The sequence below is a fragment of the Vitis vinifera genome, chromosome 12, assembly GCF_030704535.1.
Source record: "Vitis vinifera cultivar Pinot Noir 40024 chromosome 12, ASM3070453v1".
Lineage (NCBI taxonomy): Eukaryota > Viridiplantae > Streptophyta > Magnoliopsida > Vitales > Vitaceae > Vitis > Vitis vinifera.
In genome coordinates this window covers 3,683,296-3,700,431 of record NC_081816.1, presented here as the reverse complement: position 1 = coordinate 3,700,431, position 17,136 = coordinate 3,683,296, and the positions used below count along the sequence as shown (strand labels likewise).

The following is a 17,136-nucleotide window of genomic DNA, read 5'->3' as shown; positions in this document are numbered from 1 at the left end:
AAGCCATGTCTAGCCAATTCTTAATATCAAGCCAATATATATATATATATATATATGTAGAAAATATTTCCTAAAGACTTGGTCTATTGACCAATTATTCAGCAATTTTTTGTTTGCCCAGAACTGTAGCAACCTAAGGCATGTTTCCAACAGAACCAAATATGGTATCATCAATATATAAATTTACACAATAAGAATGTTATCATTTTGTTTTCATGAGAAAGGTACGTTGTATCTACTTTTCCCATTTCAAACCAAATATGATATCATCAATATATAAATTTCATAAAAGAGTATCGTCATTTATCCTTTTTATGAGCATGGTTGTATATATCTACTTTTCCCATTTCAAAATCTATTTCCCAAAGAAGTTTTCATAATCTTCACGAAGCTCTTGGACCTTGTTTTGAACCATAGAAAACTTTCTTAATTTAAAGACATGATTAGGAAATATACACTTCTTCATTTATAAAAACATTTTTCACATCCATGACATCCAAACATGATCACACAAATCTGATTCATACATGATCAATAAACAAACAAGTACTAATTAAACCAAGAATTATCATGGGTAAACCTCAATGAGGGACCTTAAACTCAATGCTGGAGTTATCTTATAGTGAGTGAAGCCTGCAGCCAAGAATAGCTTCTCCCATTCTTTCTCATTTCTCTCTTTCCCTGCAACTACAACCATCCTAAGCATGTCTATGAAGAGCGGTGTTTCCACCGCCTTATTATCGCATTTGTTGCTCTCCACTACCATGTCTATGATTATCACCTTTCCTCCCTTATTTGGAATCACCCCTTTGCACTTCTTCAGTATCTTCACACATTCTTCGTCACTCCAGTCATGTATTATCCACTGAAGATCATGTCAATCAGAATTAGGGACACAAAACATAACAAGTCCAAAGGGGGGAAAACATTTATACTTGTGACTGGTTGTTGAATATGTGCCAATATGGCCTGTTTTTTTTTTATTCATTAATAGAGGAAATATGGTAGATCGAATGAATTTAGAGATGACTTTTGGGTGTATTAAAAACCTCTTGACTAGAGAGGAGATTGCTATAGTGTTTTCTCAACAAAGGAAACAAAAGGGAGATTTAAGCCATATTCTTTTAGTAAGATTGCATCGGCCGGAGGAATTGCTTCAAATATATTCCCTCCAACAATCTCCAAGTTTTCACCAACCTCCAAGTTAGAAACAACATGTGGTTGATCAAACACAATGCACTTCAATTGTGGAAATGCTTTAGCAATGGCCTTGGGCATTATTCCTATGCCGACCTCAACATCCACCAGAGAGGTCAACCCTTCAAACACCTCCTTATATTGTCTAACAATCATGTTTGCGATCAGCCGGGGGTCGCTAACCATGGTTTAATTAAATATATCGTTGAGCTTTGGTTCATGAATTGCGTAATCCCAAAATGACTTCCTACGTGCGGTATGAAATGGGGTGGGGTCTTCATTTTGGAACCAATCGCCCAAGAAATGCCATGGAGCGGTTAATATTGGATCCAGCTGAACCAGCAAGAATGGTACTCCACTGAAAAACTCATCTTTTAGTAGGAACTGAGAAGCAAAAGTAAGTGAATACCCTTCTTCTTCCTCACTGTTATGGAGTAGTTTTTGTTGAGCAAAGAAGCCAGAGTGAACAAGAACACGCATGAGTCTGTAGAGGCGTGGAGCCTTTGTTGGTTCGAGCGAGAGTGCAGTGATCAGTTGAGAAAGAGCCATTGGTTGGCTGTGGCTGCGGATGACATCTGGAATGCCAAGTTGAATTGCACATTTCAGTGCCATTGAGTTTACAAAGTTCATTGTGTGCTTCCATGTATGGACTCGTGCTTGAAGTAGCTCAGTGGCTCTTTCTCGATTTCCCAAACATTCCATCGATCTTAATCTTTTCTAATTTCCTTCCCTTTCTTTCATCCAAACCCTTACACACTGATCCTTTTATAACAATAGCTAGAATGTTCCCATACGATAATAATAATAAAACTATACAAATAAATTAATTAATTAATGCATAAGAAAAAGAAAAAAAAAAAAAAAAGGGAAAACTACAATACGAATTTTGACTCTTAGTGTATTCCTATGGTCGTGTACATCCTATATGTTTGCATATCGGGGGAACAAGTGTTGAAAAACATCTTATGATCCAAGAATGCTATACTTGCAAATTTTTGGGTGGAGATGGCTATTAGGAGGTTCAACTTAGAAGACCCTTGAAAGATTGGGAGATAAAAAAGGTGACCCAATTTTTGGATCTTGTTTACCCTTTGAAAGTGCAAGAAGAAGAGGACACTTCACTTTGGAAAGAGGATAGCAGGGGTTTGTGTGAAGTTGTACCACAAATCACTAAGTGTTGAGACTAATATAGTGTTTCCCTTGAGAATGTGTATTTTTTCTTGGGAAGATATTTGGGGGAGATTAACTATAGATAGGTTAATAAAGAGGGGATTGTCCATGGTCAATTGATGTAGCCTTTGTAAAGACAATAAGGAATAAATTGATTACATCTTGATTCATTATGTTATGTCTTAATGTATTATATATTTAAAATATTAATATTGTAAGATTAATGTATTTTTATCATAGTGAAAAGTTGGTTTTGACTCACTAATTTGAAAAAAATATAAAAAAAGAACCCCAAATTTTATAAATTAATTTTATTTTCATCAATTTAAAAACATTTTAAAATACACCTACTTTTTCACAAGTCATATATTTGTTTCCAAAAATAATCTTTTACTTATTAGGTTAATAATACTAATTGACAATTCTTTTTAATGTGATAATGGATTTGAGATTAACAGAATTAGAAATTTTAAAAATTAAAAATATAATTAAAGCTAAAAAAACTTCAAAGTTAAAAATATAAAAATAAATATTAACTTTCACCTACCTAAATCACACTAGTAGGAAATATAAATTCAAGAAAGAGTTGGAAATACAATGAGAGTCAATATTTTAATTTTTTTTAATTTTTAATTTTTTTTTGTTTTAATTGTATTTAATTTTTAGGTATTTTAGTTTTAATTATATTTAAATTTTTAAAATTTCTTATTTTATTGTTGATTTCAATTAACAAATTTTTTATTCAATTTTTTTTTTTAAAAGAGAAGATGTGTGGATTTATATAATACAAGATATAAAATTATTATTAATTAGGAAATTAGAAAGATTTTATTTATCACTTGAGGATTGGAGATTTTTTTTTTCAAAATAATTTATATATCAAATTATATAATAAAAAATTAGAATATATTTATTTGTAAGATACTTCTATCAAATTAAAATGATAAATTAATTTTTTGATAATTTTATTTAATATTATCAAGTAAATGGGTATTTTAGGAAATGATCATAAAAGTGCATGTATTTTAAAAAAATTTTAAATGGATGAAGATAAAACTAATTTGTAAAAATTAAAGTTTTTTTTTTAAATTAGTGAGTTAAAATCCACTTTTCTCTTTGTTATACTTATAACTTGAATATAATATTAGTAATAAAATTAATAATATAAACTAATATCATAACTAATAGTATTAATGAGGTGTTAATAATAATAACAATAACAATTTAATTTGTCTTAATGTAGTATATAAAGTATAAAAAGTTAAAAAAAAAGGAATTTTTTTTAATATGGTATCTCGTTCAAGTATCGAAGTCGAGTACCGTTCAATGGCACTTGCTACAGCTGAAGTCTATTGGCTTAGAATGCTTTTCAAAGAATTGGCTATTGGTTTAGTCCACATACCGACTATATGGTGCGATAACATTGGGGCAATTGCACTCACTTCAAATCCGGTGTTCCTTGCAAGAACGAAGCAAGTAGAGATTGACTATCATTTTATTTAGGAGAAAGTATGCAACAATGATATTAAAGTCCAACATGTCTCAATCATTGATCAAATAGCGGACGTTTTCACCAAAGACTAAACTGCACAACATTTTCGGTATCTAAAGAGCAAATTAATGGTTTGTCAAAACCCCATTAATTTGAGGGGCGTGTTAAACTATCAGAATCTTTAGCAAAAAATCCAGGAGTATCTGCACCAATTCTTCACTCCATCCATTTTGTTACCAATTCAAAATAATCCAACTATTAGCGTAACTTACTCCTACAAACGTGTATTTGATTGTTTCATTATTATACGCTTGACATTTCAATTGTACAACTATAAATATAATGGAAAACTACACAGCTTAGGTGTGTTAGCCAAGCTCAAGATATCTCATGTGCTCATCAATCTGTTGAATAGTTAAGATCTTATAGAAACCAATTAGAGAACCGGTTTCGGGCCCTACTGCAGTGAAACAAAGCTCTAGCCTGCGAATAATGAAAAGCTCAGTGCACAATTAACAGAACCTTATGATTCTTCCACTTGACATACCGAAACATTTCCAATTCCAAACTTTCGGTCATAGAGCAAGCATACTCCACAACCTCTAATGTGGAAGAGAAATCCATGAGGAACGACATAATATGCACAACCAAAGAGAAAGGGACTTCGTAACTTCAACTCTACGGATTAAAAGCACCACTAGATTCAAGGAAAAACTTGAGCTTTCCCATCATACTAATTTGAAATTCACTATGCATACAACTTGAAAATTCTTGACCAAGAGATTCATTAGTAGAACCATATATGATATCATCAATATATAAATTTACACAATAAGAATGTTATCATTTTGTTTTCATGAGCAAGGTGGTATCTACTTTTCCCGTTTCAAACCAAAAATGATATCATCAATACATAAATTTCATAAAAGAGTATCATTATTATTGGAAATCAAGCCCACGTCGCCTTCCTACCTTGCATGTTCCTCCCCATATTTAGCATCCTCTGTTTACTTCCCTGAATTAGTGTAATGTACAACCTTTATTATAATTGATTTAGGAGTAATTCTAGCAAGGTAGTTTATTCACTTTCCATGTAAGAGTAGTTTATTCGTTTCCCATGTAAGAGTTTATTCACTTTCCATGTAAAAGAAATTCCGTCCGGTGATAGTGTACCATTCCGAAGTTGTCTCATATCTGTAGGCTATTTATTTATGCTTTCATTCTTTGTAAAGAAAGGTATCACAGAATGAATTGAGGTGTTCCTCCATAGTTTGTCTTCAAATTCTTCATATTTTAGTCTTCAAATTCTTCATGGTATCAGAGCAGGTTTAATCCTGTCTCATTGTCTTCATCTTTAGTCAGTTTTTTTTTCTACTCAATTCTATTCTTCTAATTTATGCCTAAATACGGTCCAGCCTTTGGAATGGCTACCAACTCATCATCCTCTACTTCTGATATCATCATCTCATCGTCTTCATCCTCTCATCAGATGGAAACCTCTCATCTTCCAATCACAGCCAATAAACTGAATGGGCAAAATTATTTGCAATGGTCTCAGTCCATATTAATGTTTATACGGGGAAAGGAGAAAGATGACTACATCACCGGAGCTTCGGCGGCACCAGAAACCATAGCATCAACCTACAAAAAGTAGATAGCAGAAAATAATATGGTCATGTCCTGGCTAGTCAACTCTATGACCGCTGACATTGGTGAAAATTTTTTGTCATTTGATACTGCCAAAGAAATTTGGGACATTGCAAAAGAAACTTTCTCAGACAAGGAAAACACATCTGAAATCATCCAGATTGAAGGCATCCTCCACGATTTGCGTCAAGGAAACCTTACGGTAACTGAATATTTCAATACTCTTACTCGTCTATGGCGTCAACTTGATACGTTTGAGGTTCATAACTGGAATTGTGTTACAAATGGTTTTTTGTATAAAAAGATTGTTCAAGGGAAACGTGTGTTTAAATTTTTGTTAGGTTTGAACAAAAATCTTGATGAAATCAGAGGAAGAATCATGGGAGTAAAACCCTTACCTAGCCTCAGAGAGGCATTCTCTGAAGTCCGTCGCGAAGAAAGTCGGAAAAATCTCATGATGGGATCCCATCAACAACTGAATATGGCAGAAAACTCGGCTCTTAAGACTCAATTCGCTCCTTTTGACAACCGTCAAAAAATTAAAGGAGGTAGACCTTGGTGTGATCATTGCAGAAAGCCGGGACACTCAAGAGAAACTTGTTGGAAGATTCATGGAAAACCAATAGATTGGAAGCCACATCAACCACTTGAGAAAGAAGGACGAGGCAATCATGTGGCTATCGATGAACAATCGCCACAACCTGAAGCTAGCCCTTTTAATAAGGAGCAAATGGAGATGCTTCAGAAACTACTGTCTCCTCTTTTGTCAGTACAGTCACAAACTGGCTCATCTTCCAACCAGGTCATTGGTTCCGGAACCTTGGCTCACAAAGGTAATTTTTTGAGTGCCTTCACTGCTGGTAAGAAACGTAAAAAAACCTTGGATAGTGGACTCAGGAGCATCTGATCATATGACTGGAGATGCGACAATTTTTGATACATATAGCTCATGTCCAAATAATTTAATAGTCCGAATAGCAGATGGTTCACTATCAAAGGTTGCCGGAACAGGTTCAGTTGTGCTATCAAGGGATCTTACTCTCAACTCTATTCTCCTTGTTCCTAACTTGGACCGTAATCTATTGTCAATTAGTAAACTCACTAAGGAAAAGAGGTGTATTACTAATTTTTCCTCCACTCACTGTGAATTTCAGGATTTGGATTCGGGGAAGACGATTGGCAATGCTGAGGAATGCTCTGGACTCTACATCCTTAAGGAGCGCCACGATCCACAAGAACAACCTCAAATGGCAGTTGGTAGTAATTCTTTTTCGGTTTCATGTCAAAATAACGATACTGCAATTAGGTTGTGGCACTATCGCTTAGGTCATCCAAATGTTATGTATCTCAAGCATTTATTTCCTTCATTATTTAATAAAAATCCAAAATCCTTTGAGTGTGAAATCTGTCAATTATCAAAGCAAATCCGGTCTCATTTTCCCATTCAACCCTATAAAGAGTCTAGTCCATTCTCAATGATTCATAGCGATATCTGGGGTCCGTCAAGAATAAAAAATGTAACTGGTACTAGGTGGTTTGTGTCATTCATAGATGATCACACTAGATTAACTTGGGTATTCCTCATGAAAGAAAAATCTGAAACGAGTCAAATTTTCAAAAATTTTAAAAATATGATTCAGACCCAATTCCAGTCAAAAATACAAATTCTAAAGTCTGATAATGCTATGGATTATTTCAACTCCATTCTAGGAGAATTTCTAGCACAAGAAGGGATAGTTCACTTAAGTTCATGTGTTGATACCCCACAACAAAACGGAATCGCTGAAAGAAAAAATAGGCATTTGTTAGAGGTGGCTAGATCACTAATGTTCTCCATGAATGTTCCAAAATTATTCTGGGGGCAAGCTGTTCTTACGGCAACCTACCTCATCAATAGGATGCCGTCTAGGGTACTAAAATTCCAAACACCTTGTCAAACACTCCTAAAATCCTTTTCGACTACTCGTCTCATCTCCACCATCCCACCCAAAATTTTCGGGTGCTCTGTCTTTGTTCATATCAATCAACAACATAGAAGTAAACTTGATCCTAGCTCACTCAAGTGCATCTTTCTTGGGTATTCTTCAAATCAAAAAGGGTATAAGTGTTACTCTCCGGTCACAAGAAAATTCTACAATTCAATGGATGTCACCTTTTTTGAAACCCAGCCTTACTATCCCAAAAACGATATTCAGGGGGAGAATTCAACTCAGGAATATCAATTTTGGGATCTTGAGTCATTCAGTGAGTCACCCATCACCACTGAAAATCACATTCCTCCAGAGTCATTTAATCAGCCCGAGTCCATTGTTGACTTGTGGGATAAGGAGCACATCCAAGAGGAAACGGAGGAAGGAGCACTTTCTCAACAAACCCATGAGACAGAACCGGGTCCTAATCCAAGCAAACTTCCAGGTAACAACGCTCTTGATGGTACTGTTGATTCCGAGTTAGAAAATGATATTCTTAATATGCCCATAGCTTAGAGGAAAGGAGTTAGATCATGCACTCAGCATCCCATTGGAAATTTTATTTCTTATGATAAGCTATCACCTACGTTTCGTGCATTCACTTCTAGCATCACAAAGATACAAGTTCCTCAGAATATTCAGGAAGCTTTCAAGTATCCTAAGTGGAAGGCGGCAGTCGATGAGGAAGTTCGGGCGCTGGAAAAGAATGGTACGTGGGAAATTACTGACCTCCCAAGAGGTAAGAAACCAGTTGGGTGTAAGTGGATTTTCACAGTAAAGTACAAGGCAGATGGTAATGTGGACAGGTATAAGGCTCGGTTGGTCACCAAAGGATTCACCCAATCCTATGGCATTGACTATCAAGAAACTTTTGCTCCAGTTGCCAAGCTCAATACTGTTCGTGTACTTTTATCCTTGGCAGCTAATCTCGATTGGTCGCTTCACCAACTTGATGTGAAGAATGCCTTCCTCAATGGTGACTTAGAGGAAGAAGTTTACATGGACATTCCTGCTGGACTTGAGATGACATCAAATTTCAACAAGGTTTGCAGACTCCGAAAATCCTTGTATGGTCTCAAACAATCTCCCAGGGCCTGGTTTGAACGGTTCACTAAGGTAGTGAAAGGGTACGGATTCGTTCAATGTCAATCCGATCACACATTATTTGTGAAACACTTCCCAGAAGGGAAACTGGCAATTATCATTGTATATGTGGATGACATAATTTTGACAGGTGATCATGAAGAGAAAATTGACTTACTTAAAAAATTACTGACAAAGGAATTTGAGATCAAGGATCTTGGAAACCTCAAGTACTTTCTCGGAATGAAGATTGCTAGGTCAAAGAAAGGTATAGCAGTCTCACAACGCAAATACGTTCTGGACTTATTGAATGAAACAGGAATGCTAGGATGCAAGCCGGCAGAAACACCTATGGATACAACTGTCAAACTGGAAGAAAGTGATGGAAGTGCGCCAGTTGATAAAGGAAGATATCAACATCTTGTGGGGAAACTCATCTATCTTTCTCATACAAGGCCAGACATCGGCTTCTCCGTTAGTGTGGTAAGTCAATTCATGAATAATCCAACCGAAAAACACATGACTGCTGTGATCAGAATATTGAGATACCTCAAGATGACACCGGGAAAGGGTCTCTTCTTTCAAAGAACAACAAAGAAAGAGATTGAGATTTTTTTCAGATGCAGATTGGGCAGGTTCAATGACTGATCGGAGATCAACTTTAGGCTATTGTTCATTTGTCTGGGGGAACTTGGTTACATGGCAAAGCAAGAAACAGTCAGTGGTAGCCCGTAGCAATGCTGAGGCAGAATTTCGTGCTATGGCACAAGGTATCTGCGAGGGAATCTGGTTGAACAGGCTGTTAGAAGAATTACGGGTTCCATTGAAGCATCCCATGGTGTTATACTGCGACAATCAAGCTGCCATCAGTATCGCTAAGAATCCGGTTCATCATGATCGAACTAAGCACGTGGAGATAGATCGACACTTTATCAAGGAAAAGATTGAAGAAGGAGTTTTCAAAGTCAGCTACACTCCGACAAACTGTCAAACGGCTGACATTCTCACAAAAGCTCTTGCTCGAGTTAACTTCGAAGATCTGATAGAAAAACTTGGAATGATCAACATCTACAACGTGGCTTGAGGGGGAGTGTTGGAAATCAAGCCCACGTCGCCTTCCTACCTTGCATGTTCCTCCCCATATTTAGCATCCTCTGTTTACTTCCCTGAATTAGTGTAATGTACATCTTTTATTATAATTGATTTAGGAGTAATTCTAGCAAGGTAGTTTATTCACTTTCCATGTAAGAGTAGTTTATTCGCTTCCCATGTAAGAGTTTATTCACTTTCCATGTAAGAGAAATTCCGTCCGGTGATAGTGTACCATTCCGGAATTGTCTCATATTTGTAGGCTATTTATTTATGCTTTCATTCTTTGTAAAGAAAGGTATCACAGAATGAATTGAGGTGTTCCTCCATAGTTTGTCTTCAAATTCTTCATATTTTAGTCTTCAAATTCTTCAATCATTTATCATTTTTATGAGCATGGTTGTATATATCTACTTTTCCCATTTCAAAAACCATTTCCCAAAGAAGTTTTCACAATCTTTCACACGTACCAACCTCTTGGACCTTGTTTTGAACCATAGAAAACTTTCTTAATTTAAAGACATGATTAGGAAATATAGTGAGTGAAGCCTGCAGCCAAAAATAGCTTCTCCCATTCTTTCTCATTTCTCTCATTCCCCGCAACTACAACCATCATAAGCATGTCTATGAATAGCTGTGTTTCTACCGCCTTATGAAATCAAGAAATTAGGATTTATATTTATTTTTACATAGAAGAGTTAGAATAAGTGAAATGATTTTGAAGTATCATATAAAAATAATTTATTTATTTTAAATTTATTTTTATTTTCCTTCTACTTTTTCTCTTTATTTTCTTTCTCCCACATTTTTCCTCAAATATTTTCTGGGAATAAAACATAACCTTAGTGTTTTGAAATGAAATATGTGAGCCTATGTTGTGTTCCTTTGCTGCAGCTCTATACTTGTGGTGGCTTTTCCTCACTCTATGGATGAGGCTGGAATATGTCTTCTGCTCAAATCTTGATGCCTTAATGTAGTTAGATGTGTTAACTACATGATGCATTGTTATAATATATATATCAGAGTATATGTTAGTATAGTTCAATGGTATTGAGCAGTTATATTGACTCTTATCGTTTCTAATTTCCACCAAATGGCCATTTACAGATTTTTCACATGAAGTTGGGCTTCTTTACAAAGATGAGGATGGACTCGATTGACTCAAACACTCTGAACAGCTGCAATTTTTAGTTCTGGAATTGGCTTAAAGTCAAGAAGTTTGATAGATTAATTTGTGGAAGTCGACACCTGAGCAGGTACCTCCTTTTCAGTCTTTAATAACCCCAGGTGGCAATGTTTTCTTGCAGTGTTGTAAACAAAGACGGAAGGTTTGTTTTTCCTTTTTGTAGCACTTGTTTTACTGTTCAGAACAGAAGAACCAAAATGCCAGTGGAATTTGGAATATACTAGTGTTATTGTTTTTGTTTATTTATTGCATCTGTCCTGAAGAGGAGTAATTTGGTTGATTGTTGCCTTTCCTCATTATCTCCATTGCTTCTACTTTCCAATCCTCTCCCCCCTTCTGGAGGAGAATAATTTTTCATTTTGATAAAATTAATGAGGTGTTAATAATAATAAAAATAATAATTTAATATAAACTAATATCATAAATAATAATATTAATGAGGTGTTAATAATAATAAAAATAATAATTTAATTCCTCTTAATGTAGTACATAAAGTATAAAAAGTAAAAAACAAAGAATGTTTTTTTAATAAAACTTACAAACTTTAAGAATTAAAAAAAATAGAAATCATCTTCTAGGATTTTTTGTAGTAGTAATAATCAAAATATAGTAATATTATTTTTAATATTAATAATTAATAGTAATAATGTGTAAAAAAGAAAAAAAAACAACAAAAAGGTGAAGTTAGATAAGAATAAAAGGAAAAAAAAAAGTATAATTGAAATTCTAGATCGATTACCTTTTCAAATCATTATTTGAGAATTTGGAAGGAATTCTTAAACACGCTATCCTGTTTGGTTCATTATTATCATCCGATTTAGGTCATTATCATCCGTAATCCATTGCTAACATGTGAAACATATCTTTCGATATAATCACATGTATAGATTTCTTGTTATAAAAAATATTTCTGCCATTGGCATAAAAAGTTTTGTCCACCTCCAAAAATTTATATTTGCTTTTGGCCAAGTTTCTGCCATCTGCATCTGGACCAATTTTGTTGGTCCAATACCCCACAAAAGTATAAATTAATTTTGTTACACTAGTTAGACAAGAGGAAATGGTTTTCCTAATGAAAGATATGTATATATATACACTAAACAAATAAAAGCTACAGCGAAAACGTTTGGCATGAAGCTTAATCTTTTCGCCTTTAAATGATGGGACGGACCCAGTCTTGCGCACGTGCTAGTACTTATCTCTTATATCCATTAAACACGATAAACTTGTTGTGGGCTGCTGTAATTAAAATATTACTGGGAATAGTATGTACATCCCTTTCCTAGTCCCATTTAGGTGATTTCAGTCAATTAACCCAATAGAGAAAATTAATGATTAATTTATAAGTGAATATTGCAAAGCACAAGGACCCAACAGGAGTGGCATGTGCTGGCGGATTTCGAGTCTGCCACAGCGTAATCTAGTGGACGGAATAACCATTTTTTTGTATACATTTGAACGACCCACCTCTAGAATTCACACATGATTTTTGAAATTTATATTTTTCACGAGGTCCAACGCCCAATGCTATATAAAGAGGTTAAGGTTCCAGGTTGGAATATGAAAAAAATTAGCAGCGTAAGAGGTCAGTGTGAGGTACATGGATCCGGCAAATGGTGAGATATCAAGTGAGCTGCTTCAAGCTCAAGCTCATGTCTGGAACCACATATTCAATTTCGTCAACTCCATGTCACTGAAATGTGCTATTCAACTAGGCATCCCAGACATCATCCACAACCATGGCAAGCCCATGACTCTTCCTGAGCTGGTTGCTAAACTCCCGGTCCACCCAAAAAAGACCCAGTACGTGTACCGTCTCATGCGTGTTCTTGTTCAATCTGACTTCTTCGCTGCGCAAAGAGCCCAACAGAGTGAGGAAGAAGAGGGGTATGTGCTTACGCATGCCTCTCGGCTCCTCCTAAAGGATGACTCCTTGAGCGTAAGGCCCTTCTTGCTTGCCATGCTCGACCCAACGTTAACTAAACCATGGCATTATGTGAGTGCTTGGTTTCAAAACGATGATCCCACTCCGTTTGACACTGCTCACGAGCGGACATTATGGGATTATGCTGGCCATGAACCTCAGCTCAACTATTTCTTCAACGAAGCCATGGCTAGTGATGCTCGCTTAGTCACTAGCGTGCTGGTTAAGGAGGGCAAGGGCGTATTTGAGGGGTTGAATTCATTAGTTGATGTAGGGGGTGGCACGGGAACAGTGGCTAAGGCCATTGCCAACGCTTTCCCACACTTGAACTGCACTGTGTTAGATCTCCCCCATGTGGTTGCTGGCTTGCAAGGGAGCAAGAACTTGAACTACTTCGCAGGGGATATGTTTGAGGCAATTCCTCCTGCAGATGCAATTTTACTCAAGGTATGTCTAAGTTTCTCTTATCAGTTACTTGGCTTCGTCAGGATTTAAAAGAATGAGAAAGATTTTTTAAAAATGTCACAAAATCATTATTTCCATTATCTTTATTTCCTATTATTCTGTTTGAGATTTAAAAAAGAAAATCAGATTCTATTTGTTGTCTGTTAGTTAGGGTTCAAATATGCTAAAAATTATGGCTCAAAACGCTGCTTGTCTTTACCCTTTTAAATAGTCACCAGTCAACAAATCTCATTATTGTTTTATATCTTTCTACTTTGTAAATAGCCTAAACAGTCTTCCATTACTTTTTGCCTAAGTCTTCCATTAGTTTTTGTCCATTTCTAACTGGAATTCAAATTGCAAGCAGTGGATATTGCATGACTGGAGCGATGAGGAATGCGTGAAAATACTAAAGCGATGCAGGGAAGCAATTCCGAGCAAGGAAAAGGGAGGAAAGGTGATTATCATAGACATGATGATGAAGAACCAGAAAGGAGACAGCAAGTCCAGGGAAACACAGCTGTTCTTCGATATGCTGATGATGGTTATGGTCACGGGTAAAGAGAGGGAGGAGAAAGAATGGGAGAAGCTTTTCTTGGATGCTGGTTTCAGTCACTACAAGATAACACCCATTTTGGGTTTGAGGTCGCTCATCGAGGTTTATCCTTGATATTGTAATTGCAGCTAATATGGAAAATCTAAGGGGATGGAATTAATAAAATCTGCTGAAAAAGATAAAAATTAATTAGGGTGGTTCTATTCGGATTATTTGGGCAGAAGAAATCTATGTTGTATGGATTTCAGTTATAATATTTGTTAAGCTATGAATATCTTCATACAATAGATATGTCAGACTTGCAATAATGCATGTCATTTTCTGTAATATTAAATTCGCCGGTCCACATGTAAGATGCGGTTTAAATCATGCACAGCTTTTTGGTCGCCTGGAGAGAGAGAGAGAGAGAGAGAGATTCTTCAAGGTTAGAATTCCTAATTATACCCTTTCTATTTAAGTGGCTTGTGTTTATATTTTTAGTTGAAAAACTTATTTAAGAATGCCAAGTAACTGGGATCTAAAAAAAAGGTGATAACCGATGGAAAAACCTCAATAGTACTCAATTGTGTGTGGAACAATTGACTAGTCAATAACAGCAAGAATGGAAACCAATTAGAGAACCACATATTCAATTTCGTCAACTCCATGTCACTGAAATGTGCTATTCAACTAGGCATCCCAGACATCATCCACAACCATGGCAAGCCCATGACTCTTCCTCAGCTGGTTGCTAAGCTCCCAGTCCACCCAAAAAAGACCCAGTATGTGTACCGTCTCATGCGTGTTCTTGTTCAATCTGACTTCTTCGCTGCGCAAAGAGCCCAACAGAGTGAGGAAGAAGAGGGGTATGTGCTTACGCATGCCTCTCGGCTTCTCCTAAAGGATGACTCCTTGAGCGTAAGGCCCTTCTTGCTTGCCATGCTCGACCCAACTTTAACTAAACCATGGCATTATGTGAGTGCTTGGTTTCAAAATGATGATCCCACTCCGTTTGACACTGCTCACGAGCGGACATTATGGGATTATGCTGGCCATGAACCTCAGCTCAACTATTTCTTCAACGAAGCCATGGCTAGTGATGCTCGCTTAGTCACTAGCGTGCTGGTTAAGGAGGGCAAGGGCGTATTTGAGGGGTTGAATTCGTTAGTTGATGTAGGGGGTGGCACGGGAACAGTGGCTAAGGCCATTGCCAACGCTTTCCCACACTTGAAATGCACTGTGTTAGATCTCCCCCATGTGGTTGCTGGCTTGCAAGGGAGCAAGAACTTGAACTACTTCGCAGGGGATATGTTTGAGGCCATTCCTCCTGCAGATGCAATTTTACTCAAGGTACGTCTAAGTTTCTCTTATCAGTTACTTAGCTTCGTCAGGATTCAAATATGCTAAAAATTATGGCTCAAAACGCTGCTTGTCTTTACCCTTTTAAATAGTCACCAGTCACCAAATCTCGTTATTGTTTTATATCTTTCTACTTTGTAAATAGCCTAAACAGTCTTCCATTAGTTTTTGTCCATGGACATAGATTGAATTAATGATGTATACTTCCATTTCTAACTGGAATTCAAATTGCAAGCAGTGGATATTGCATGACTGGAGCGATGAGGAATGCGTGAAAATACTAAAGCGATGCAGGGAAGCAATTCCGAGCAAGGAAAGGGGAGGAAAGGTGATTATCATAGACATGATGGTGAAGAACCAGAAAGGAGACTGCAAGTCCAGGGAAACACAGCTGTTCTTCGATATGCTGATGATGGTTTTGGTCACGGGTAAAGAGAGGGAGGAGAAAGAATGGGAGAAGCTATTCTTGGAAGCTGGTTTCAGTCACTACAAGATAACACCCATTTTGGGTTTGAGGTCGCTCATCGAGGTTTATCCTTGATGTTTTAATTGCAGCTAATATGGAAAATCTAAGGGGATGGAATTAATAAAATCTGCTGAAAAAGATAAAAATTAATTAGGGTGGTTCTATTCGGATTATTTGGGCAGAAGAAATCTATGTTGTATGAATTTCAGTTATAATATTTGTCAAGCTATGAATTTCTTCATACAATAGATATGTCAGACTTCCAATAAGTGGCTTGTGTTTATATTTTTAGTTGAAAAACTTATTTAAGAATGCCAAGTAACCAAATGGGATCTAAAAAGGAGGCTAAAAAAAGGTGATAACCGATGGAAAAACCTCAATAGTACTCAGTTGTGTGTCGAACAATTGACCAGTCAATAACAGCAAGAATGGAAACCAATTAGAGAACCAGCTTCGGGCCTTGCTGCAGTGAAACAAAGTTCTAGCGTGCGAATAATGAAAAGCTTAGTGCACATATAATGGATCTTTATGATTCTTCCAGTCAACATACCGAAGCATTTCCAATTCCAAACTTTCAGTCATAGAGCAAGCATACTCCATGACCTCTAATGTGGAAGAGAAATCCATGAGGAACGGCATAATATGCACAACCAGAGAGAAAGGGACTTCGTGACCTCAATTCAACGAATTAAAAGCACGACTAGATTCAAGGAAAAACTTGAGCTTTCCCATCATACAAATTTGAAATTCACTATGCATGCAACTTGAAAATTCTTGACCAAGAGATTCATTAGTAGAACCTGTTGATAAATGACACAAGAACATGGCAGAAATTTTATGACAGCAAAGGAAAAACAAAACTTTTTCAGTAAAGAAAAAAACTTGGTATCTGGAAGTATATTTTTATTCACTGCATTGCTCTTTATATAGAGCTGAAACATAATAGAAAGTCAAGAGAATTTGCTAATTTCAAGCCATGTCTAACCAATTCCTAATATCAAGCCAAATATATATATATAGAAAACATTTCCTAAATACTTGGTCTATCGACCAATTATTCAGCAATTTTTTGTTTGCCCAGAATTGTAGCAACCTAAGGCACATTTCAAACACTCCTCCTTGCCTTAGTAGTTGTAGAGGCCTATTTTGCTTTTTAAGGTTTCAAATCTAGCTTTTGGTAGAGCCTTGGTTAACACATCTGCAATTTGATCCTCAGTCTTGCAATAAAGCAGTTTAACTTCACCATCCTTTTGTTCTTCTCTTAAGTGATACAACTTGATCTTGAAATGCTTAGTCTTGCCATGAAAAACAGAATCGTTCGAAATTGCAATTGCAGCTTGGTTATCTACATGAATCTGTGTTGGCTCATTTTGCTTCATGTGTAGATCTGCAAGTATTTTTTTGATCCAAATTGCTTGATTTACAGTAGCATTGGCTGCTACATATTCTGCCTCTACTCTACTTTGAGCTATCACATCTTGCTTTTTTGAGGACCATGAAAAAATTTCGGATCCAAAGCTGAAACAAAATCCTGTTGTACTTCTCATGTCATCAATAGAACCTGCCCAATCACT

At 36.3% G+C, this 17,136-nt stretch overlaps 2 protein-coding genes and 1 pseudogene across 2 annotated transcripts; 2 read left to right on the top strand and 1 right to left on the bottom strand.

Moving 5' to 3' along the window:
• Positions 1-568: 568 nt before the first annotated feature.
• On the bottom strand, positions 569-1,899 carry LOC100252290 (trans-resveratrol di-O-methyltransferase-like; annotated as a pseudogene).
• A 10,424-nt stretch (positions 1,900-12,323) lies between these two features.
• On the top strand, positions 12,324-13,980 carry LOC132254760 (trans-resveratrol di-O-methyltransferase-like). Its single transcript, XM_059741203.1, has 2 exons — positions 12,324-13,205; positions 13,570-13,980. The coding sequence occupies exons 1-2, from the start codon at positions 12,435-12,437 to the stop codon at positions 13,870-13,872; spliced, it is 1,074 nt and encodes a 357-aa protein (XP_059597186.1). The 5' UTR covers positions 12,324-12,434; the 3' UTR covers positions 13,873-13,980.
• A 626-nt stretch (positions 13,981-14,606) lies between these two features.
• On the top strand, positions 14,607-15,807 carry LOC100263651 (trans-resveratrol di-O-methyltransferase). Its single transcript, XM_059741207.1, is given in 4 exon segments — positions 14,607-14,723; positions 14,726-14,783; positions 14,786-15,087; positions 15,335-15,807. Coding segments are annotated over 4 exon segments (684 nt in total). The 5' UTR covers positions 14,607-14,702; the 3' UTR covers positions 15,638-15,807.
• The last annotated feature ends 1,329 nt before the right edge of the window (positions 15,808-17,136 follow it).

Coding starts and splice junctions, on each gene's coding strand:
- LOC132254760 (XM_059741203.1), top strand. CDS start 12,435: ATGGATCCGGCAAATGGTGAGATATCAAGTGAGCTGCTTCAAGCTCAA. Junction 13,206..13,569: donor CAGATGCAATTTTACTCAAG/GTATGTCTAAGT, acceptor AATTGCAAGCAG/TGGATATTGCATGACTGGAG.